The sequence below is a fragment of the Pristiophorus japonicus genome, chromosome 7 (genome assembly GCF_044704955.1).
Source record: "Pristiophorus japonicus isolate sPriJap1 chromosome 7, sPriJap1.hap1, whole genome shotgun sequence".
NCBI classification, from domain to species: domain Eukaryota; kingdom Metazoa; phylum Chordata; class Chondrichthyes; family Pristiophoridae; genus Pristiophorus; species Pristiophorus japonicus.
The window spans coordinates 56344768-56370331 of NC_091983.1; the positions used below are offsets into that span (position 1 = coordinate 56344768).

The following is a 25564-nucleotide window of genomic DNA, read 5'->3' on the forward strand; positions in this document are numbered from 1 at the left end:
GAGTCAAAATGACGACTGTGATTTGTATGATGACGTGATTTATGACGAGTTAATATTTTGATGTTAAAATGGTTACTGTGATTAAAATGAAGAAGAGAGTTAATATCACAATGCATAGTTAAAAGGGTTAATGGATCTGTGACTAACATGACTAATGGATTAATGCGATCTCTGATTTTATGTGATTTATGCAATTGTTCAGCGGCTGCAGACAAGCCGCAAAAGGCAACTATTTTCTGAGAACAGAGGCAACGCACTAGTTGCCATACCCTGTCTCAGCACAGCCCATTACCTCGGGCAAAAAGGGGCCGAATGCCGCCACCATACCTCACCCATGAAATAACTGTTCAGTGTACCTGCAACGTTTTGATATAACTCTTCAACGCATACAGATGTACTGTCCATGTGTACCTGCTTTCTACTGGAGATTATGTTTATGTACTTGTATCACCCATGTAAGCACTGCAAATATCACATGCTTGCACCAGATCACAAGCATAATCTCCACATGGGGTGGGGGGTGGGGAAAGAGAGAAGTGGATGGTCATGGACTTCCACTCTCAAATCAACCAGGACGAACCAGGCTGAGGCTACCGGCAATTTGCTTTTAGAACTGGGGTGGGGGGGAGGGGAGTGGGATGTTATGTATTGTCAATGTACATTAAATGCATAGTTACAATGGTGCGCCACAAGGGGCACTGTGGTGGGAGACCCGAAAGTACCTGCGAGACAGAGTATAAAAGGCTGACCACCACACCTGAAGGGCACTCGAGTTACACAATAAAGGACCAAGGTCACAGCAGTTACTACAACACCAGAATGTGGAGTCAGTGATTTGAGTGTTGCATACATTACAGACACAATATCAGAAATATGTGACAAATGAAATGGGAAATATATGTTGACTTCCCTAACATGGAGCCCTGGAGTAACATGTTCACAGTCTTAACCATCATGCTGTTTTTCCAAGAGCAGCAAGAGAGCTTTATGAACTGGAAAGTCATTGGGCTAGAATTTTCTAACAGCCTGCCAGTGCCCGATTGCCGCCCAAAATACCGCTAAGATTCCCAAGGTTATCGCCTTCCCCAAAATAAATGTTAAAATCCGCCGCGCGAAACACATGGGCGTTGCACCCCCAATCTAGGCGAAAAAGTGGAATTTAGGGTCGATTGGATGGTTCCTAAAGAAAATGGGCAATTTTAAATAATAAAAAAAAAGTATTTACCCCGAGGCTGCGGGTTAGGCCTAGCAGCAGAAAAACACTAAAAATCATTTTTTTTTTTAAAAACATCTCTCAAAAAAAATCAAAAAACATTCTCAAGACCATTTTAAACTAAATCACCACAACACAATTTTAAAATAATGAGGAGTAAAAAAAAAAAACAATTACTAACCTTTTTCTTGAAGAGCTACTCGCCTACAGCCCAGCTCCGCTGATTCTCATGGGCAGTTTTTCATACTTGCCTACGGGTTACCGCTGATTAGGGAATTTTTCGCTCACCTGTTTATGGCAAATACTGCCCAGAAACTGGGTGGTAAGCCAATGGAAATTCTAGCCCTTTATCTTTTAGAGGAGAAGTGGGAGTAGAATAAAGAGCTACATGGAACGTAGCATACTAAACATCTTGTGTGGGTTTCTTGAAGTGATGCTAGAGTGTGCTAGTTTTCTTCCAGAGGTAGGTTAGAATCTTAACGCAACAAATCTCAACTTTTCTATTCAGAGAAATTAACTAAATTTGCAATGTTAGAGTTCAGAATGTGGACCCCATGACCTGTTTCCTGGTGCTCCGTTCAGGTCTTGACAGCACCACTTGATTCCTGACTTTATCATAGTCTTGATACAGATGTGGATGGAGAGTCTGAGTAAACACAGAAACATAAAAAATAGATGCAGGAGTGGGCCATTCAGCCCTTCGAGCCTGCACCACCATTCAATATGATCATGGCTGAGCATTTTTGCAACTTTAGTACCCCATTCCTGCTTTCTCTCCATACCCCTTGATCCCTTCAGCTGCAAGAGCCACATCCAACTCCCTTTTGAATATATCTAACGAACTGGCCTCATCAACTTTCTGTGTAGAGAATTCCACAGGTTCACAATTCTCTGAGTGAAGAAGGTTCTCCTCATCTCTGTCCTAAATGGCTTACCCCTTATCCTTAGACTGTGATCCCTGGTTCTGGACTTTTACAACATCGGGAACATTCGTCCTGCATCTAACCTGTCCAATCCCGTTAGAATTTTATATGTTTCTATGAGCTCCCCTCTCTCCTAAATTCCAGTGAATATAAGCCTAGTCGATCCAGTCTTTCTTCATATGTCAGTCCTGCCATCCCAGGAATCAGTCTGGTGAACCTTCGCTGCACTCCCTCAATAGCAAGAATGTCCTTCCTCAGATTAGGGGACCAAAACTGTACACAATATTCAAGGTGTGACCTCACCAAGGCCCTGCACAACTGCAGTAAGCCCTCCCTGCTCCTATACGCAAATCCCCTAGCTACGAAGGCCAACATGCCATTTGCCGCCTTCACCGCCTGCTGTACCTGCATGCCAACTTTTACTGACTGATGTACCGTGACACCCAGGTCTCGTTGCACCTCCCCTTTTCCTAATCTATCACCTTTCAGATAATCTGCCTTCCTGTTTTTGCCACCAAAAAATTGGATAACCTCACATTTATCTACATTATATCTAAAGAGAAGGGAATATCTGCCCTCTACATCATGGCAACATTTGACGTATGGCATCAAGGGACTCTAGGAAAACAGGTCAATGAGGGTTAATCAGAAAATATTCCAAACACTAGGGTCATACGTGCCCCACAGGAAAACTTACATGGTTGTTCGAGGCTAATTGTCCTGGACCCAGGACATTGCTACAAGAGTTCCTCAAGGCAGATTCCTTGGCCTGACCTACCTCAGTTGCTTCATCAATGGCCTTCTCTCCATCATAAGGGCAGGAGTGGAGCTGTTTGCTGATATTTCCAGCTCCATTCACAACTCTTTTGCCAAGGGAGCAGCCCCAACCATGTCCCCCTGACCTTCAACAGCGCTACCATTACACGAAAAGCCTAATTGAACAATCGTTTTAACACTAATTAAAAGAGCAGAACAGATATTGGGTACTCTACTATGTGTAGCTCATTCCCTGACCCCTTAAAGCCTTTCCACTATCCACAAGGCTCAAGTTAGGAGTGTGTAAGAATGCTCTTGCATGAAGGGTGCTGCTACAAAACTTGAATGTTTGCACCATCTAGGATGGAGAAATCCATTTGGTCAGCATCCCTGCCACAGAACTCTATCCACTCCCTCCACCACCAGCGCATTGTAGCTGCAGGATGTACTTCAGCAATTTGCCAAGCTTGCTTCGACAGCACCTCCCAACCCCACAACTTCTACCACAGGGAATTAAACAGCAGCAATCATAACTGGTTTAATATCTTCACACCATTTTGAAAGCACTATCAGCACAAGGACTGCAGCACTTCAAGGAAATCGTCCACCGCCATATTATCAGGGCATTGAGAGATAGGCATTAAATGCAGTTTTGTTAGTGTTGGTCACATCCTGAGTGTTTTTAAAAACTCACATAGGACCTTTATAATTAACTTGATTTTGTGAATGCAGTCCAGTAGTTCTGGGGAAAGGTTACCGTAATAGTAAATTTGCTTCCTCTGACACTGAAGCTGCTTCCATAGTCTTCACTAGGACATCAAAAATGTTATCTTGTTCCAGGACTGTTTATCAAAATCATTCTCTCTTGATTTCATGAAGACACAACTACAACTTTCTGTTGTCTCTCAACAATTTTTATTCTGCAGTATTGAGCTGCAAACTTCCTCTAGTTTTGCTTTAAAGTTGCAACGCTAACCCGAGGGCTTGTATCTTCACTGAACTTGCAATGGGTCTTGTTTATGGTTCCACAATACAAGCAAGTCATTCATTGAGTTGCTCTGGTGGAGCCCCAATGTTGAAAATTGCATGTGTTCAAAGGAAACTACAGTTACACTGAAAGCTGCACTAAACTGAAGCATTGTTTGACTATATGGGCTGGATTTTCGGTTGACTTGCGCCCCATTTAGCGCCTTGGCAGGGCGCAAAAATGTTGTTTTGGGCGTCTTAAACAGGATTTTGAGCCCAAGTGGAACTTTTGCTAATAGTTTGCGGCGGCGCTAAAACTTACCGGCCCGCCGCTGTCTTGACCGTTGGAACGACGTAAATCGTGCATCGCCCCGGGCGGAACTTTCGAGCATTTCGCCTGATTTAGCAGCCACCCGAGAACCTGCCAGAAAAAACAGACGGACCCAGGGCGCACCAGGCGTTGATGGCGCCATATTGAAAGCGAAGGAGGAAGTCACAGTTGGGCGTGAATAAGACGGGTTGGGAGAAGAATGCTGCGTTACTGCATACTTTTGATTGTGAAGTTTTATGTGAGTTTCACGTTTGTTTTATAAAGGACATCTAAGGACTTTTTAAAAGATGGGGGCCATGCTAGGTTGAGAGCCATTCATCCTGGCTGCTATTGCCATATGGCCTCAAGCTAGAAAAAGGCTTATTGTTGATCATTTGCAATGTAATCGAAGAGGTCTCAGACGTACAGCGAGGAGGCTTTACCCCCCATGAGTTTACAAGGAACATCGCTCATACCTTCAGCTCTCTGAGGCACAGGCTACACAACTTAGCTATCATGAGGGACAGGAATTGCCAATGGGGATGACAGGACAGGACAGAAGGAGGAGGAGGAGTCTTGACTATTCTCCCTCTTATTCTGCAAATGAGACACTACACACGAATGGTTAAGGTAAAGAAAAAATGTATTGAACATTGTAACCTTCATTGTGATACTTAAACAAAATAATGAGCTGCATCCTGCAGTGTGACAATTCAAAAACATAATCCAGCAGTGTGATACTGTAACATAAATACACTGCATCCAGCATCAAGAACATAATCCAGTAGTGCGATAATTAAGTCAAATCCTGCCCCACTATTTTTTTTGACTCCCTTCCCTTGATTTCACTCTCCCTTGCCTGCTGCCCCTCATCAAAGTGGCACCAGGGTGTGCAGTAAGGCTGCCAGAGTGCTGCTGTGTTGGGAGGGAGAGACAGTGGAGACGGCGTCTGGGGACACACTGGACTAGTTCGTGGCGTGGAAGACCCGGCTTCTGACTGGCTAGCCTCTTCAGTGTCACCAGTCACAGGTGGTTTGGGTGACAACCATCGCTGATGCTTGGTTGCCGACTGAGCGGGGGTGGGGTAGATGGAATGCTGTCATCTGGAGGAATGACACACCTCCCATATTCATGGAGCCACTCAGTTGCTGACAGGCTGGTCCCTAGCAATCTGAACACGATGTAAACTAACATCTTCTGGTCTGCTTCGGGACCGTCACTTCCCAGTGTGACAGTGGGGAACACACAGTATGGAGGCAAGCATGGACTGCATCACCTGCCCAAGCTGAAGCAGAGCTTGTGCCTGTGATGCGCCATATTCTGCAAGCTCTCGCCCCACACACTCCAGGATTCCACTGTCACTGCTGGAGGTCACCAGCCTCGTGTGGGCATTGATGGCCTTGCTGGTATCATGGCTCGCATTGACAATCTGCGACCCTACCTCCGTAATCGTCGCTTTCAGACTGTCGATGCTCACGGGAATCCTGCCCAAGACATCAAGGAGCTGACTGCTAATTAGGATGCTCTCCCTGGACATTTCCACATCTGCCTGTCTGTCAGCAGGCTGACTCGCCCTCCGGAGAGATGGCCTGCGGGATTCAACCCCAGCACTGCGTTGCTGCACTCCGCTGGTCCCAGGAGCCTCGCAATTCTCGAACCCCGAGAACGCCACGTCGTCCCCAGAGGAGCTGAATGCCGATGGTGGAGTAGGGGTCGTAGGATGCTGTGCCGGACTCGGCTCATCCGTATCCTCCTCCTCCTGCTCCAGACGATGACTTGACTTGGAGGGGTCCCTTGAGGGATGCGGCGCCTGTGGCTGGTCATCTGGAAGTAGAAAGCAACAGATGAGTGATTAGCAGCAGGGGAGGGGGCAGGGTGACATGAGGAAGGTCGCATAGCACAGGCTGATTTGAACGACCGTTGCTACTCCATTATATCTAGTCCAGAGACACTGCAGGGCATTGCCCCAACACTAGTCCAGAGGTACTGCAGGACATAGCCCCAACTTATCCCAGGGAATGTGCAGGACATTGCCCTAACATAGTCCAGAGGCACTGCAGGGCATTGATCCAACCCATCCAGGGTGTGTGCTGGACTTGCCTTCAGTTTTCAAGCGGGGTCAGTGCCCCCAGCGGCAGCTGCCCGACCTATGACGCCGATGAGGCCTGCCACACTCTCCTTGTTATCGGTGAGTGATAGGGTCTGAGGCGGACCACCGCCTGTCCGCACCTGCTCGTGACAATTATGAGACTTCTTGGCCTGCAAAGATGAAAATGGGAATGGTAACAAGAGGGTCCATCTGCTCTTGAGGCACAGATAGCCACCAAAGCACTAATGCCATACTGTCGGTAGTGGGTAAAATGATGGAATCAATTATTAAGGATGTCATCGCAGTGCATTTGGAAAGAGGTAATATGATAGGTCCAAGTCAGCATGGATTTGTGAAAGGGAAATCATGCTTGACAAATCTTCTGGAATTTTTTGAGGATGTTTCCAGTAGAGTGGACAAGGGAGAACCAGTTGATGTGGTATATTTGGACTTTCAGAAGGCTTTCGACAAGGTCCCACACAAGAGATTAATGTGCAAAGTTAAAGCACATGGGATTGGGGGTAGTGTGCTGACATGGATTGAGAACTGGTTGTCAGACAGGAAGCAAAGAGTAGGAGTAAATGGGGACTTTTCAGAATGGCAGGCAGTGACTAGTGGGGTACCGCAAGGTTCTGTGCTGGGGCCCCAGCTGTTTACACTGTACATTAATGATTTAGACGAGGGGATTAAATGTAGTATCTCCAAATTTGCGGATGACACTAAGTTGGGTGGCAGTGTGAGCTGCATGGAGGATTCTATGAGGCTGCAGAGCGACTTGGATAGGTTAGGTAAGTGGGCAAATGCATGGCAGATGAAGTATAATGTGGATAAATGTGAGGTTATCCACTTTGGTGGTAAAAACAGAGAGACAGACTATTATCTGAATGGTGACAGATTAGGAAAAGGGCAGGTGCAAAGAGACCTGGGTGTCATGGTACATCAGTCATTGAAGGTTGGCATGCAGGTACAGCAGGCGGTTAAGAAAGCAAATGGCATGTTGGCCTTCATAGCGAGGGGATTTGAGTACAAGGGCAGGGAGGTGTTGCTACAATTGTACAGGGCCTTGGTGAGGCCACACCTGGAGTATTGTGTACAGTTTTGGTCTCCTAACCTGAGGAAGGACATTCTTGCTATTGAGGGAGTGCAGCGAAGGTTCACCAGACTGATTCCCGGGATGGCGGGACTGACCTATCAAGAAAGACTGGATCAACTGGGCTTGTATTCACTGGAGTTCAGAAGAATGAGAGGGGACCTCATAGAAACGTTTAAAATTCTGACGGGGTTAGACAGGTTAGATGCAGGAAGAATGTTCCCAATGTTGGGGAAGTCCAGAACCAGGGGACACAGTCTAAGGATAACGGGTAAGCCATTTAGGACCGAGATGAGGAGGAATTTCTTCACCCAGAGAGTGGTGAACCTGTGGAATTCTCTACCACAGAAAGTTGTTGAGGCCAATTCACTAAATATATTCAAAAAGGAGTTAGATGAAGTCCTTACTACTAGGGAAATCAAGGGGTATGGTGAGAAAGCAGGAATGGGGTACTGAAGTTGCATGTTCAGCCATGAACTCATTGAATGGCGGTGCAGGCTAGAAGGGCCGAATGGCCTACTCCTGCACCTATTTTCTATGTTTCTATGTCTGAATGTAATAGAGTCCTCTGTTTAATGGCCTTAGAAGTTGCACGTGGTTCATCAGGAGGACATCAAAGTGGGGAGCCATCTTATGAGATCTCAGAAAGCAATCTTAATGTGTAACGGTCATTCATGGCAAATAGGGTGCTGAACTAAGCCTACCTATGTGTCATGCATTTTAGGAAGCAACCCACAGAGTGTTGCGAGGCACCAACAGCATGGGAACAAATAGTGTGTCAGATTTATCCTTGAAGTAATGAAGGCATGCATGAATGAAAATGGTACTCACTCGACGATCCTGGTGAGATTGTTAAATTTCTTTCGGCACTGTGTGCCACTCCTCACTACAATGTCCAAGGTAGAGACCTCCTCTGCTATCTTTCTCCAAATTCTCTTGAATATGGCGGGCAGTGGTCTAGAACCACCCCAAAGATACAACTCCTGCCACCTTAGTTCTGCAGCCCCTACTAAAGCTTCATTAGCCTCGTGGCTTCCCTTATCCTCCTCCATCATCGAATTCGAAATCTGAAATGGCTGATTCTGCCCCGGTTGTACTGGGTATGCGCGCACAGGATGTGGCCGTGCCCTGCATTAGCGTTTGTGACATGAAACCAGAAGGTGGAATTGGGAGGGGGAAGCGCACGTGCAAAATGGCAGATTGTGTCACCCCTGGAACTTTCGGCTCTGGCGCAGAGTCTGTGATGCAATGCCTGAGTTAACACTAATGCTCCTCGTAAACTTGCATTCGGCGAAAGTTTCTCGCTTTGGCGCTAATGTTAGCCCGGTGCTAAATTTTTCGCTCCGCCCGGAAAGGCTCAAATGCAAAAAAAAAAGAAAATCCAGCTCTATATTCCTTCCCTTTCTGGAGATTTCCGCTGTTAAGTAGATAAGTTTATATTGGGATCAAAAAATAAAATGCACACCATTTGAATAGGTTCAAGTGGCTAATAATCTGTGCCATCCTCTGTTGTGATCTCTTTCTTAACCCAGCTTTTATTTTTCTTCCATTCCTTTTTCTGTTTGTTATCTTTCATAACTCGCGCCTTCCTCTCTTATAGTTAAATGTCAGCAGACTGACTGATATTCTTTATTGTTCTTATTTTTCTTTGCTACTTGGTATAAATTTGTTTTTTTCAAATGGGTATGGTGAAACCAATATATATGATATGTGTTGTAGTATAACAATGATCCCTTTTTTAAAAATAAATAAAATTACAGGACATCTCTCACCTTCGGAGACGGATGGCGATATGCTTGGTTATGACCTGTATAGCAGTGCACTGGCAGATATCTTGAGTGAGCCAACTATGCAGCCACCTATTTGCGTCGGACTTTATGCACAGTGGGGAAGCGGAAAATCATTTCTCCTGAAAAAGCTTGAAGGTAAAACATTTGTGATTGCACATTTACAGAATTGATGTATATTGTTCAGTGATGTGTGGGGTCTTATTTATTCAACTTCCACATATAAATTGGACTTTCTGTCATCCATTTGATAAAATCATTGAGACAATAACCCTTTTTAGATATTCATGTCCTAGAGTCTACATGTTGGTTGGGTAATCTTCCCTCTACTGTTTTTTAAATGTGTGGATGTGAATAGCACTTGAGTTATTCTTGTGCTATTATTCCGCATATGCCTGGCTCAAAAATATTCTCAATTTTAACATCTTCCTCCAGCATGGTCAACTACAAATATTGTGCAAGATAATTTAAGTCTGGAAACAGTTTGTCTAAGTTAGATTATACAGAGTACCTACAACTACACAGGAACCTCCATTTCCTTTTCGATTATTTTTCATTTTCAAGCAATTTATTAAAATATTAAAAACAAAGCTCCCATTCTGCTAAAATAGAATGCATACAGAAGGAAACTTTGGGGAGGATCATAAAAAGGCATGAAAATAAGCAGGCCTGAACATAGGAATTTAGAAACAGGAGTAGGTCATTCAGCTCTTTTTGCCTGTTCTGCCATTCGCTTAGATGATGACTCCATTTCCGTACTGTTCCTCCATATCCCTTGATACCCTTACCTAACATAAATCTATCAGTCTCTATCTTGAAAATTTCAATTGACCCAATATCCACAGCCTTTAGGGGAAGAAAGTTTCAGAATTTCACTACCCTTGTGAAGAAATGTTTCGAAATGGCCTAGATTTGATTTTAAGATTATGCCCCCTTGTTCTGGATCTCTTTCCACGGCGCCTTCCCCTCTCCCCCCCCCCCCCCACCCCCCCCAATTCCAGTGGAAATAGTTTCTCTGTATCTACACTATCAAATTCCTTTATCATTTTGAAGACCCCAACTGTCTAAACTCAAGGGAATACAAGCCAAGTTTATGCAACCTGTCCTCACAATTTAACCTTTTAAGCCCTGGTATCATTCTGTTGAATCTGCACTGTACCCCTTCCAAGGCCAATATAACTTTCCTGACATTCGGTGCCCAAAACTGAACTGTGTATTCCAGATGGGTCTGATTAAGGATCTGTATAATTGAAACATCACTTACTCAATTTTGAATTCCAACCCTCTTGAGATAAAGGTCAACATTCCATTAACCTGTTTGATTACTTTTTGTACCTAATGTGTATTAGTTTTTAGTGGTTTGTGTCTCTGGGCATCTAATAACCTCTGCCCTTCCACGGCCCCTATTCTCTCACCATTATTCTGATTTGTGTCTCTCTGATCCAAAGTAGATGATCTCACACTTCACCAAATTGAACTCCACCTGCCATAATTTTGCCTACTCATTTGGTCTGTTTGTGTGTCTTTGTAACCTAATGCCCCCATCTACACAACTTACTGTGCCTCCTAGCTTTGTGTCATCTGCAAACTTGGCTAACCAACTCTCTCCCTTTAATAAATACGGTGAAAAGCTGATGCCCCAGTGCAAATCCCTGGGGAACAGCACTTGTCACATTCTACCAATCAGAGTACATTCCCTTTATCCCCTACTCTCTCTGCTATCTCCCAACCAATTATCAAACCAATTCCCTGTACTTTGATATTTGGTAATATTCTCTGGTGATATTCTCTTAACAATTGCCTTCTGGAAGTCCATATGGACAACCTCCTGAGGCATTCCCCTATCCGCCATGCGAGTGAACTTCTCAGAAGATTCAACATTACAGAGAGATGCGAGATCTATAGAGTAGTAATAATGGGGGACTTCAACTATCCTAATATAGACTGGGATTGTAATAGTGTTAAGGGCAGAGAAGGGGAAGAATTTCTGAAGTGTGTTCAGGAGAACTTTCTTGAGCAGTATGTTTTCGGTCTGACAAGGGAGAAGGCATTGCTGGATCTGGTTCTGGGAAATGAGGTAGATGAACATTTAGGGAATAGTGATCATAGGGTTTGGATTACCTATGGAAAAGGACAGGGAGCAATCTAGAATAAAAATGTTTAACTGGGGGAAGGTCAATTTCAGTGAGATGAGAACGGATCTGGCTTGGGTAAACTGGAATCAAAGATTGGCAGGCTAAACTGTAATGGAACAATGGGCTGCCATTAAAGAGGAAATAATTCAGGTGCAGTTGAGGTACATTCCCACTGGGGGGAATGGCAGGGCATCTAAAGTCAGGGCTCCCTGGATGACAAAACAGTTGGGAATTATGATGAAGCAGAAAAATATCACGTATGACAGATGTCAGGTTGTAAATACATCTGATATATATGTGTATGTGTGTATAATATAAAAAAGAAAATAAGAGCAAAGAGGGTATGAGAATAGAATGGCAGCCAACATAAAAGGAAATCCAAAAGTCTTCTATAGGCATATAAATAGTAAAAGGATAGTAAGAAAAGGGGTGGGTTTAGGGAACAAAAAGGAGACCTATGCATGGAGGCAGAGGGTATGGCTGAGGTACTAAATGAGTACTTTGCATCTGTCTTCACCAAGGAAGAGGATGCTGCCATAGTCATAGTGAAGGAGGAGGTAGGGGAGACACTTGATAGGATAAAAATTGATTAAAGTTGGCTATACATAAAGTAGATAAATCACCAGGAGCAGATGGGATGCATCCTAGGATGCTGAGCGAATTGAGGGCGGAAATTGCAGAGGTACTGGCCATAATATTCCAATCCTCCATAGAAATTGGAATAGAGCCAGAGGACTGGAGAATTGCAAGTGTTACACCATTGTTCAAAAAAGGGTGTAAAGCTAAACCCAGCAAGTACAGGCCAATCAGTTTAACCACAGTAGTGGGGAAGCTTTTAGAAACAGTAATCAGAGACAAAATTAACAGTCACTTGGATAGGTGTGAATTAATATGGTTGACGTAGTGTACATGGATTTCCAAATGGTGTTCAACAAAGTCGCAATGTAATAGGCGTGCCAGCAAAGGTGAAGCCCATGAAATAAAAGTGACAGCGGTAGCATGGATAAGAAATTGGCTAAGTGACTGGAAACAGAGAGTAGTGGTGAACGGTTGTTTTTCGGACTGGAGGAAGGTATACAACCCCAAGGGTTGATACTAGGGCCACTGCTTTTCTTGATGTATATTAATGACTTGGAAGTGGGTGTATGTACAAAGTACAATTTCAAAATTTGCAAATGAGACAAAACTTGAAAGTATAGTGAACAGTGAGGAGGAGAGTGATAGACTTTAGGAAGCAGTAGACAGGCTGGTGAAATGGGCGAACATGTGGCAGATGAAGTTTAAAGCGGAAAAGTGTGTAGTGATGCATTTTGGGAGAAAGAATGATGAGAGGACATATAAACTAAATGGTACAAGCCTAAAGGGGGTGCACGAAAAGATAGACCTGGGGGCATGTGTGCATAAATCGTTGAAGGTGGCAGGGCAGGTTAAGAAAGCTGTTAAAACGGCTTATGGGATCCTGTATGGGAGCGGTATAGAGTACAAAAGTGTGGAAATTATAATGAAACTGTATAAAACACTTGTTCAACCCCATCTGAAGTATTGTGTCCAATTCTGGGCACCACACTTTAGGAAGAATGTGAAAATCTTAGAGAAGGTGCATAAAAGTGTCATGCGAATGATTCCAGGAATGAGGGACTTCAGTTACGTTGTTGATAGACTGGAGAAGCTGGTGTTATTCTCCTTAGAGAGCACAGAAGATTGAGAGGAGATTTGATAGAGATGTTCAAAATCATGAGAGGTCTAGACAGAGTAGATAGAGAAAAACTGCTCCCATTGAGAACCAGAGGACACAGATTTAAGGTGATTGGTAAAAGGCAACATAAGAAAAAGCTTTTTTCACAGAGAATGATTAGGTCCTGGAATGCACCACCTGAAAGAATGGTGGTGGTAGATTCAATTTTATCTTTCAAAATGGGGTTGGATAAGCACCTGAAAGAAAAAAATGTGCAGGGCTACGGGGAAAGGACGGGGGAGTGGGACTAGCTGAAGCACTCTTGCAGAGAGCCGGCATGAGCTCAACGTGCCGAATGGCCACCTTCCGTGCTGTAACCATTCTATGATTCTAATGGTAAATTGATGGGTTTGTAGTTACCTGGGGCCCAAGTTTCGGCTCGAGTTGCTCCTATTTTTTTGGAGCAACTAGTTTAGTATGGAGTATCTTAGAAATCGCAATTGTCGGCATTTAGTTTGTTCCAGTTTAAGTGAATTAGTATAGTTTCGTTTTAGTAGGTTTTTTTTTCAAAAGGGGGCGTTACCAGTCACTTACGCCTGTTTTGCAAGTTTAGGCAGCGAAAAGTTACTCCAAACTAACTTAGAACAGAGTAAGTGTCCACTTTTGTACGCTCTGGAAAAACCTTGCAGAGACTTTAGAAATAAGGCGCAGGTATGCAGAGATGTGGGGTGAAAGGGAAGTTAGAGGATTTTCCAAAGCATTAAATATTTCACTTTTTAAAAAAAAAATAAAGAACCATCATCAATAATAAATGATAAATAAATCAATAAATAAAACATAAAAGGTTGCTACCTCACCTACCCTTTCATGAGCACTGGGAGCCGGCCAGGGCTGCAAATCGGCACTCTGGCTGCTCCAGGAGCCCATTCGGCCAGGGCTAGGGGCTGCGTGCTTTGCAGCACACGCACACAGAATCTGGGGGCCAGGAGCTCCTGCGCATGCGCACAGCTGCCGGCACTCTTTTTGGCCCATGGCTGTAGCTCCGCCCCCAGCTGCTTGTGCTGTGCTGCGTTGACTGTGAAACAGGCCTGTTGGACTCGGAGAATCGCAAGGTAAGTTTTAGGTACTTCTTTTTATTCTAAAAAATGGGCGGAACGCGCCCTTCTGGGAGGACATCTGAAACTTGGGCCCCTGGTTTCTCCGTCCCATCTTAAATAATGCATTGACATTTCCAATTTTCCAATCCAAAAACACAATTCCTGAAGGAAGATTTATAAATTGTTTTTCTTCAGTACAGAGCAGTATGGATTAGACTTCCAGCAAATGCTGCTATATTGACATCACTTTTTTTTTTAAAAAAGCTGAATGAGTTGTTTTGGACAACATTGGGGATTGCAGAACAATGTATACAGAGTTGATTGAATACTGTGTTGGATGTGATTGTTACTTTGTTGCTGGGGTTTTGGTAATGTCACCCCAAGGAAGATAACTGGAACGGGTGAGATAAGGAAATAAACTTTAAATATCCTTAGGAGATTAAATAGATTGGGTGGAGTACGTGGTTTAGAAAGAACCGGTTTGGTGAGCTGAATAGTATTTTCTCATCCCTTAAGTTTTGCAATGATGGGAGATATTTTCCTTTGAACAAACAGTGAAATATTTTACTTCAACAAAGGAGATGGTACAGGACCTCTTCACTCTGTAGGTCACTCTTGCAGATATGATCTGCTCGAAATGGCACAATTTTGTAAGCCATTTGAATCATATTTGACATTGCCTCAGTGAACTAATCAGACATTGACAGTAAAAGTTTTCATTTTGACCATCTATTCACAGATTTAATCCCATCAGTACAGAATATTCAATTTATCTAGTCGGTTTACTTTTGCAAATGAGTCATTTATAGTCGGAAGAAGGACCTGAGGGAGGTGCTACCTATTGAAAGTACTCTCCCCTTTTTATAGAAGAAAATAAAAATAAACTAACCTAAAATTTGTTTGACTTATTAAAAAAAATACTGCCCTGTCTTTGTGGAAATGCCCAGAATAGGGTTTCCCTCCATGCTGGTCTACTTTGGTGATGTCAGTTACTGGAAGTGTCCTGGACTGACTGAATTGAAAGTAGCAGCTGCCATGACTTCAAACCAGCAAGTGATTAATTCCAGAGGCACATGCTTCAAAAGCAAGCACAAGAACATTTGGCCCACATGCTGATAGGCAGCTAGAAAATTAAAATACGGGGAATGTTGATGTTTAATATTTGCTTTAAGTATATTTGGCGCGAGAAGGAGGATCACAAATATGTGATCCTTTCTTGGATATAGATTTTTCTTTTAATCAGTTTGTTTTCAACCTTAGCTGCCTGAAATTAGGCATAAAATTGTATGTGGATAGAGAAGACTCCTCCTGGAATCAAAATTTAATATAATGTATAATTTACTTGAACTCACTTTCTGTAGAGCCAACTAATAATTCATTCTTACTCTTAGATGAAATGAAGACATTTGCTGGTCAGCAGGTGGAACCCCTCTTCCAGTTCTCTTGGCTGGTGGTATTCATTACACTCTTGATTTGTGGAGGAACAGGAGTACTTCTTGGTTTCGCAGTTGATCTGAAGCTTGGTATAGCAGTTGGACTGAGTTTACTGGCACTTATTTACATCATCTTTGGTATGTGTAACTTATTGTATAAAAACATATATCTGTTGTCTATTGGTGATCAGATACCAATTTTAACACCTTGATGAACAAGGCAATTGATGGGGCTTGAAATGGAAGGAGCAACGTGTTTTACATTTTTCTTTTTCAGCTTTATTTTCTCCAATTAATTTTCCTCTTCCCTCCCCAAAAACTCCTCCATTGCTGATACTGCGCTTCATCTGCTGCTGCTTCTTCCTTTGGTCTCGTGCATTACAAAAGGAAGTGCTGTGGAGCAATGTTCCCTTTAAGCCACTGCGCAGCACTCTGGAGTTCCCACGCAGACGGCTCACCGGCTTTTAAATGGGAAAAAGCATGCATGCGTGATATTTTGAATGGGCTTCGCAGCTCCTTAAAGTGGCCGCGCACCCCCAAAACAATTAAGGGAATATTGCTGTGGAGTTGACCTAGTATCCAGAGGAGTTGTGAATGAAGTAGACCTCTTTCATTGGTACCAAGGATACAAGTACTCTGGGGTGGGGTGGGGGAGGCGGTGGTGATGAGGCTGAAATATTTAATTTGAGTTGAGGACATTTAAGCCATGTGATATATGACTTGGTTAATAATATCAGATGAAACTATGGTATCCTACAACATAAACAATATTAAATATGAGAATTTGAGTACAAATATTAACACATGTTATAACACTTGAAACAAGTAAGTCCCCCAAGAGCAAGGAAATTACAGAAGTAAGTTTAAAAAAAATCTTACTGATAAGTCTGTTCTAATATTGCTACACTTATCAGGATTTATGCAGGTTTGTACCAAAACTGGTTAGTTTCTCAACATAATTATGTGATTTGAGCTTTTCTTCCCTCTTTTTTTTATAAACAGTTCACAGCAAAAAGGCTTGTTTGGACAAAACCTGTGTCTTTGTGCATCCCGTTAAAAGGCTGGCATGCCACAGGACTAACTTATATTTTAATTACGCTGTAAACCACTGGAGACAAGGTGGTGGGATGCTCAGCATGCTCTTGTCTACTCCAAAACGCTGTAAATACCATAATGTCACACATTACGTTCAGCCTAAAACTAATACTCATTTACAAGTAAAATCATTTACACAGAAGAAAATCACATGGTACTGATGGCACACATACTTAGAAAACAAAGATTGGATCTGTACACAAGAGTTTAAAAGTTCATAATTTATTTCTTGCACAGTGGAAGTACAGAGAGCCTAGGCCAAATTTTATTGGCCAGCAGACCGCACCCGATATTTGCTCCCCTGTTCAGCGCTAAACCAATCAGCAGTGTGTTTCGCGCTAAGATCAGCGCTGCAAACATAATGAGCAGGCAGCACGAATTTTGCATGCTGCCTGCACCACTTTGAACGGGAGCGGATGCACTGTGGCCTGGGTCTCTGTTTAACATCTCATCTGAAAGACAGCTCCTCTAACAGTGCAGCATTCCCTAACACTTCACTGAAGTGTTAGACTAGATTGTGTGCTCAAATTCACAGTAAGACATGAACCCCACAGCCTTCTGGCTGAGTTGAGAGTGCCACTTCACCACTGAGTGAAGCTGACACTTACAAGCATACGAACAATAAAAGGGATGATGACCCCCCCCCACCCCAGAGCCTGTTTCTTTTTTTCTTCTCGTCTCTAATGGCAGCTGGTGTTATCTGCCATTCACACCCTATCTTGACAAATGTTTTTCTAACTCTTGACATTGCCATTTGAATTTGGGCCATCATCCCTTTTGTCTCTCCAAATCTTTCCTGTCTTCCAACCTATCACAGACCTTTCCTTTCAGCGCTTGTTAAGAATCCGTTCTTTCTGAACACTCTCCAGTTGTGACGAAGGGCCATCAATCTGAAACGTTAACTCTGATTTTTCTCCATAGATGCTGCCTGACCCGTTGAGATTTCCAGCATTTTCTGTTTTGATTCTAGCATCCACAATATTTTGCTTTTGTCTAAGCTAGATCTGTCCTTGTACAACTTAAGATTGTGACCTTGGGTACTTCCTAACCTATTAAATTGGAACAAACTGTCAACTCAGACACAGTCTATTTCTTCATCTTATAAACCTTGATCAGATTACCCCATAGTTTATGCTTCTTAAAAGTGTAGAGTCCCAGCTCTTTTAGCCTATCTTGATAACTAAGATGCTTTAAACTGGGGAATTTGGCTTTCCAAAGCCTCAATATCGGCCATTATGTGAGACCACCAAAACTGGACACCATATTCTAACTGAGGCTTGACCAAGATCTTGTACAAGGACAAAATAATATGTTTTGTCTTAGTTTTAGTAAATGGTAAATCCACCTGTTCCATGACTGCTTCTTGAAAAAGGAGTCTGTTAAATATATAAATAATTCAAGCAGCTACATATATTCACTAAACCAATAGACTTAACATCTATGAAAGAAATTTCATTTCCCAAATCTTATCTTGCAACTGGTTTCTCTCTCTCTCTCTCTCTCTCTCTCTCTCTCTCTCTCTCTCTCTCTCTCTCATCCTATGTGCCCTTTGGTCAGTATCCAGCTATTTGGAGGAAGCAATTTGTAGGAAAAAGAAAGATGACTTACCCTGTAAGCATCCTCGTTATTAACCTCCTCTGCACACAATGCTCCCAAGTGGTAATCTTGTTTGGAATCCAAACAATTAATGTATTTCTCAGAAATGCCTTGGGGAAGAATGAACTGACATTCCAGATGGTGTTTACCCTCGTATGCTGCCTGAGAGCAGGAAGGATCATATGGTGACATTTTGGCAGAATGACCACCAAATGTGTTAAAAGGTTATGGTTTAAAAGGGTATATGGAGTATGGTCACAGATCAGCCACGATCTCAATAGTGGAGCAGGCTCAAGAGGCTAAATGGTCTACTCCTGTTCCTATATTTGTTCCTATGTGTAATTTTTCTCAGTGAATGTCTGATTACTCCATTCAGTGTTGTTTGTATAATCTTCCTTTTATAAGGGCAAAGATCACCCTACGTTGCAGGTTATCTTCTTAATTCTAACTCGGTTCGTCATGTTGAAGTACACTAACTTACTTTTTATTTTTAATTTCCAAAGCAATTATTTACTTTGGTGGTCGACAAGAGGGAGAAAATTGGAATTGGGCCTGGGTACTGAGTGCTAAGCTTGCTCGGCAAATTAGCTATCTGGAGTTGCTGCTTAAATTGATTTTTGTAAACCCACCAGAACTACCAGAACAGACTTCCAGAGCCTTGCCCGTAAGGTAACGGTCAATTTTAAAAGCCATTTAATAATGCTTTCTATTCTTTCTCAGTCTTGAATTTTTCTTAACTTTTTCAAAATACTTGCACACCTCTTTTGCTCATTTACTCTCCACCTGCCATTAATTATCCAGTTGAGGGAAAATCACTGGACCAAGGAAATTTAAGTTCTAAGTCTGTTTTTTAGAGCTCAAAATTGTTAAATTTCCTGTCATTTCTTAGATGTTTGGCAGTGTTCACTGATCTATTTTCAAATTGAAATGGGTTTTCAGTCCAAATCTGAAAAAACAATTAGATAGAAGTTCCTAAAGATTCACCAGCTCAAAATGACCTTATAGTTGCTGATGGCACCAATCTGTTTCAAAAGCACCAGTTAAGGGAGACTTTTTTTCTGTTTTCTTGCTTCACCCTCCTACCATAGCGACGTTACTTTTCTCTACACTGCTCTGGGGAACACTTGGTGCCCATGTACAATGAGGAGAAAAACTAACAAGAGACCATTCTGTTGGGTCTCTGCTACCACTATGCTGCCCTGGGTTTCCTAAATGGTTATAACTGGGCCTCTGCAGTTCAAATGTTGGTGTTCAAATCAGGCAAGAGGCCAACTTCCCCCTGCCGCACTTCACTCTGCTTTTGGTTGTGGTCCTGCACCTCTCGCCTCTTTTCCACCCCGACCCGCCCCCAGTTGTTAGTGCAGGATGCAAGAAACGGTCCTGTGCTGGAAGGGTGCCCAGACCTTGCTTTTGAGGGTGTGTCAGCAAGCTATTTCACCATGGGTTGGCAGGATATCACAGTGCTGCTCTTGTCCAATATTTGCACATGTGCTTCTAGCAGGGATAACTGGATTGAGGACCCTGGTCATTTTTTCCTTCCTAATAGGGATTGAATCTGAGACCTCCAGGGCGTGTATTACTCAGGTACTTGTGGCATTAATCCCACTGAGCTAACGGGAGCGCATACATGCTGCATAATGTTGTATAACCAGAGAGAGAGAGTTTTTCTAGAAACTGGAAGTCTTTTGAACTTGCACTGAGGAAGCTCCAATTTCTTGTGATTGCTTAAAAATCTTTCCCGGACAAGAATATAGATATTAGGAGTCTTCGGACTGTATGATGCTCAGCTATCAGCTGTGCTGCAGATGATCTAAATGAACTGAGAATGTTGGTGGAGGTCGTCAATGTGGGCTTGAAACATGGATTCAATTTACAAGAGTTTAAGCCAATTCTCTTCAGCACTTTCTATAGTAGAAGCTTCAGAGTCACAGTGATCACTGAAGAATTTATTTGCAGATGCCCCACTGAATACAACAATAGCCCTGTACCTCTTGGAGTGTACAAAGGAGAGTGTAGTTCTTGAGTAGCTATGTGTCAGATTCACTGGGCACATTTATCCACCTGCAAGAGACTCAAACGATTATTCTGGCAGGATAGGAAAGTTATTTATATTTGTGAAATTACTTTGGTCGTGCACTGCTGGTGCTTTAATACTGTGGGGATGTTGTGCTATCCAGTGAGGTACCAAATTTCCCATAGGCAAATTTGATATAACACTTTGTGCTTCCTTGTGAGGAATGAATCCTCTGGAGAATAGATTTGTGAAAGATGGGTGGGAAAGCAAATTGTGAGAAGGATACAAAAAATCTGCAAAGGGATATAGACAGGACAAGTGAGTGGACAAACATTTGGCAGATGGAGTATAATGTGGGAAAATGTGAGGTTATCCACTTTGACAGAAAAAATAGAAAAGCAAATTACAATTTAAATGGAGAAAAATTGCAAAGTGCTGTAGTACAGAGGGACCGGGGGGGGGGGTCCTTGTGCATGAAACACAAAAAGTTAGTATGCAGGTCAGCAAGTAATCAGGAAGGCGAATGGAATGTTGGCCTTTATTGTAAGGGGGATAGAATATAAAAATCCTGCTACAATTGTCCAGGTATTGGTGAGGCCACACCTAGAGTATTGCATGCAGTTTTGGTCTCTGTATTTAAGGGAGGATATTCTTGCATTGGAAGCTATTCAGAGAAGGTTCCCTAGGTTGATTCCGGAGATGAGGGGGTTGACTTATGAAGATAGATTGGGCCTATACTCATTGGAGTTCAGAAGAATGAGAGGTGATCTTATCGAAACATATAAGATAATGAGAGGGTTCGACAAGGTGGATGCAGAGAAGATTTTTCCACTCATAGGGGAACTAGGGGATATAATCTCAGAATAAGGGGCCGCCTTTAAAACTGAGATGGGGAGGAATTTCTCCTGAGGGTTGTAAATCAATGGAATTCTCTGCCCCCAGAGAGCTGTGGAGGCTGGGTCATTGAATATATTTAAGGTGGAGATAGACAGATTTTTGAGTGATAAGGGAATATAGGGTTATGGAGAGCGAGCAGGGAAATGAAGCTGAGTCCATGATCAGATCAGCCATGATCTTATTAAATGGCGGAGCAGGCTCGAGGGGCCAGGTGGCCTACTCCTGCTCCTATTTCTTATGTTCTTATATTCTTATGAAAGCTTGCAATCTTCACAGCAAGAACAGAGTGGGTTTTTTTGGTGTCGTGCATTTGTGCACTGGCACCTTTATTAAGTTCAATTTACCTTCCGAAGAAGATGTTTATTTTGATCGATTGCCTCTTAAGGAAGATCTTTACATTCAATCATAGTTAAGTCATTCTTATTTTTGGGCTTTTCTATGATATGTGCTCCTAAGCTACATGAAGGTTAAATTAATGATGAAAAAAGATTTGCATACTGCTGGTATGATCTTCCTTCATTCTTTGAACATAATTTATCCTCTACATGCACAAAAATACGAAAACTCTTAATACAGAAACAGGCCATTACCTTCTCCCGACTTCCTCATCTCATTGTTTTTAATTGTTTTTTGAACATTTGGACATTATTTCATTTTTATGAATTTGTCTATCTTGCTGTATGAACAAAGCCTTATACTCGGGCTACTTTTGCTGGTGATTAGCTCTATGGGCACGCTTTTGTGCAGTATGTGAGTAAGGGAAGATCTCATGACTTCAAGTATATTACTGAGAGGAACATTGTCCCAGTGATTTTCTCCCGCTGGCTGGGGTTGTCTAGAACTATGTATGGGATAAACTGCAGTTAAAGAATCTGACACGCCATACTAAAAGTAGGGGATCTTTTATTTTCAAGGATCACCTTCATAATTATCTTTTTGAATTTCCACTTTATATGTGCAATTTTTCACTCTATTTACTGATTTCATATTTAAAATGAAGCATTTAAAAAAAATAATTCAAATGCACGTTAATACTTTATGTATTAAACTCTTGCAAGTCCGCATTGTTCTAGGTTCTTCAGTGAATTTATTGAATTCTATTTTAAAAACTTATTTTTCTGTTTAAAAGATTTCTTTTCACAGACTATAACAGGCTGTCTAGTGTTGGTGGAGAAACATCTATGGCTGAGATGATTGCAACTCTTTCTGATGCCTGTGAAAGAGAGTTTGGTTTTCTGGCAACAAGACTTTTTAGGGTCTTCAAGACTGAAGATACACAAGGTATGAATCTGTAATATGAGGGGTTTTGTTTTCAGAATGATGTATAAATATAATCTTTCTACTTCATAAGTTTACAATATTCATGATATTTTAAATATCAACCCATTTTAAAAAGATAAAGCATGATTTTGTATATTGTAAAAGTAGTTTTGGATCACTTTGATTATATTTCAACATTTTCCACAGCAGAAATAACTTCAAGGTCTAGAAATTGATTGGTGCCGAAACAATATGGTGGGTGGTGTGCACACGCACATCTTGCACCGGAAGTGTGCTGCCCACCATGTTGGTGAAGACAGAAAGGGAGGCCAGGCCCGCAGTTGAAACAGGTGTTAGGCTCCTTATTTGCATATGCAAAGGAACTATTTCAGGTCCCGTACCAAAATTGGTCTGCCCCGAATGCTGCCGGCGCAGTTGGCCACAGCACTCTTTTGCTCTGCAGGGAGAGGAGAAGGGAATAAATCAGCCAGGGTTTGCACTGCTGATGACTATTACATCATGACTTGTATTGGAAAGTAAGCATGTGTGGACATTAATTAATAACAGAACAGTAACACAAGTGTCAGGCAATGACTATCTCCCAACAAGGGAGAGTCGAACTACCGCCCCTTGACATCCATTGCCGAATCCTCCGCCATTATGGGAGTCACCATTGAGCAGAAACTTAACTGGGCCAGCCACACTGTGGCTATAAGAGCAGGTCAGAAGCTGGGTATTCTTCAACGAGTGTCTCACCTCCTGACTTGCCAAAGCCTTTCTGCCATCGACAAAGCACAAGTCAGGAGTGTGATGGAATACTCTCCACTTGCCTGGATGAATGCAGCTCCAACAACACTCAAGAAGCTCAACACTATCCAGGGCAAAACAACCTGTTTGATCGGCATCCCATCCACCTTAAACATTCACTCCCTCCATCACCGGTGCACTGTGGCTGCAGCATGTACCATCTACAAGATGCCCTGCAGCAACTCACCAAGGCTTTTCGACAGCACCTCCAAAATCCACAACCTCTACCACCTAGAAGGACGAGGGCAGCAGGCACATGGGAACACTATCACAAGTTCTCCTCCAAGTTGCACACAATCCTGACCTGGAAATATATCGCTGTTCCTTCATCGCCGCTGGGTCAAAGTCCTGAAACTCCCTCCCTAACAGCACTGTGGGAGTACCTTCACCACAAGAACTGCAGCGGTTCAAGAAGGCAGTTCACCACCACCACCTTATTGATAGCAATTAGGAATGGGAAATAAATACTGACCGTGCCAGCGACGCCCACATCCCAGGAATGATTATTTTTTTTAAATCAGAAGTTGGCTCAACTGTGTTGTGCCACATTAAGAATAGTCTGGCTGAAGTACTGGTGGACAGCCAACACCTGCAAAACTGTATTCCATTAGAAGTCACTGTCGTCAGGAGAGAATAATATTTTTGTTTTTCCATGCTCTCCCACATTTCAGCTTCTATAGATCACTATATTCAAGAAATTGCCAGGCACCATTTGCTAATTGGACCAAGGATTATTACTTTTTTAATATAAAAACAGAAAATGCTGCAAATAGTTTTGATGGAAAGTCAGCATCCTGAAACATTCAGTCTGTTTCTCTCTGCACAGATGCTAACTGCCCTGCTGAGTATTTCCAGCATTTTCTATTTTTATTTCAGATTTTCAGCAACTGCAGTATTTTACTTTTATAATTAGTATTTTGTTTCATTCCCTTCCAGTTGTTTTATGTGCATTAATTTGTACATGCATTTCTAGGGGGAGCAATTGGCTGCTTTGCGCTTCCCATGAGTGCCTGCGGTAACGGGGCACTAAGGGGTTACCAAGCGGGCATGGCAGCATCACCGACACCGCGAACTTCCCTGGCGGTTTTGCACTGGCGCTGAGACTTAGCGCCTCGATCTCTTGCGCCCCGGAAATTGTGACGTCATCCGGTGCACAGCGCCCCCTTATTGCCCCGAATGTAAAATTCGCATCAAGCCCCCTGCAGTAGCTGCAGCAGGTGTTGTCACTTCGGCTGGCCACTTGGGGAGCGATATTTAAAGGCAATGCTGGTCAGGTAGGGCAAAATTTATTTAGATCCCCATTCTGGTGCCTCCTGATTTGTTTTGCCGCCAAGATTGCTCAGCCCTGCACACTCTGAGTGTTTAGGGCTGCTATGCCTGTAGCACAGGTCCTGTTGTCCAACAGACACAGCCTGAAGATTCATTCGCCGCAGCATTGGCCCTTCCCTTTTAAGGGAGAGAAGGAGCCTGTAAAGACTCGGCGCTACCCTGAACATTGCTCAGTGCTCTGCCCCTCTCACTCCCTTTAGCGCTCTAAGGGAAGTCGTCGCTGCTTGATTTAGTGGTCCACTTCCTGCTTAGAGCGGAAGTTTCCGGCAGAATCAAATCTTTACCATCTGGCGATACTTGTGCTCCCTGAAAAGTTATCGCCCCAAACAGGGCGCTATGCAAATTCTAGCCCCTAATGTTTAAGAAGTTGGGCAAACTTCATCAAAAGCTAGTAGGCCCAAGAATATTGTAAACCAATAACCCTGTGGTTCATTTACTTGATAATTTATTTTTCCATCACTGCAGCATTGTAGCAGCTACGGAGAAGTCCTTGGCTTTATCTTTTTTGTATTACATAAGACATTGAAAGGATGGAATGAGAAATAACATTTCTGCGCATCAACTCTGTTCCTTCCAATAGACCATGGGCAGTTAGGAGCATTTGCCAAACTTTATGTAAGAAAAAGAAAGAACTTTAATTTACATAGCACCTTATTACATCCTCAAAGTCACTGTATGCTTTACTTTTGAAATGCAGTAACTTTTTTTTAGGCAAATGCAGCGGTCAATTTGCACACAGTAAGATCCCATAAACAACAAATGAATGAATGACCATGTATTCTGTTTTTGATGCTATTGGTTGAGGGAGGAAAGTTGGCCAGCACACCAGGAGAATATCCTGCTCTTCTTGGAAAATTACCATGGGATCTTTTATGTTCACTGAGCAGACACAGGCCTTTGATCTAATGTTTCATTTGAAAATTGCACTACCAACAATGGAGAACTCCTTCAGAACTGCACCGAGATATAATCCTAGATTATGTGCTCACATCGATGTTGGGGTTTAACACACAAGCTTTGAACTCAATCTGCCATTAACCACAGTCAAAATGATTCTGCTGGCCGATGACAACTTCTTTGTAGTCTACAAGA

General features: G+C 42.7%; 1 protein-coding gene across 6 annotated transcripts in view; it reads left to right on the top strand.

Moving 5' to 3' along the window:
• The window catches only part of LOC139267124 (kinase D-interacting substrate of 220 kDa-like), a 225306-nt gene that overhangs the window by 94705 nt on the left and 105037 nt on the right, over nt 1-25564 (top strand). For all 6 annotated transcript variants that reach the window (XM_070884962.1, XM_070884957.1, XM_070884960.1 and 3 more), the window contains 4 exons: nt 9108-9272; nt 15433-15612; nt 18669-18834; nt 22206-22357. In XM_070884962.1, the coding sequence (XP_070741063.1) occupies nt 9108-9272; nt 15433-15612; nt 18669-18834; nt 22206-22357 (663 nt within the window). The remainder of the gene's footprint in view (nt 1-9107; nt 9273-15432; nt 15613-18668; nt 18835-22205; nt 22358-25564) is intronic.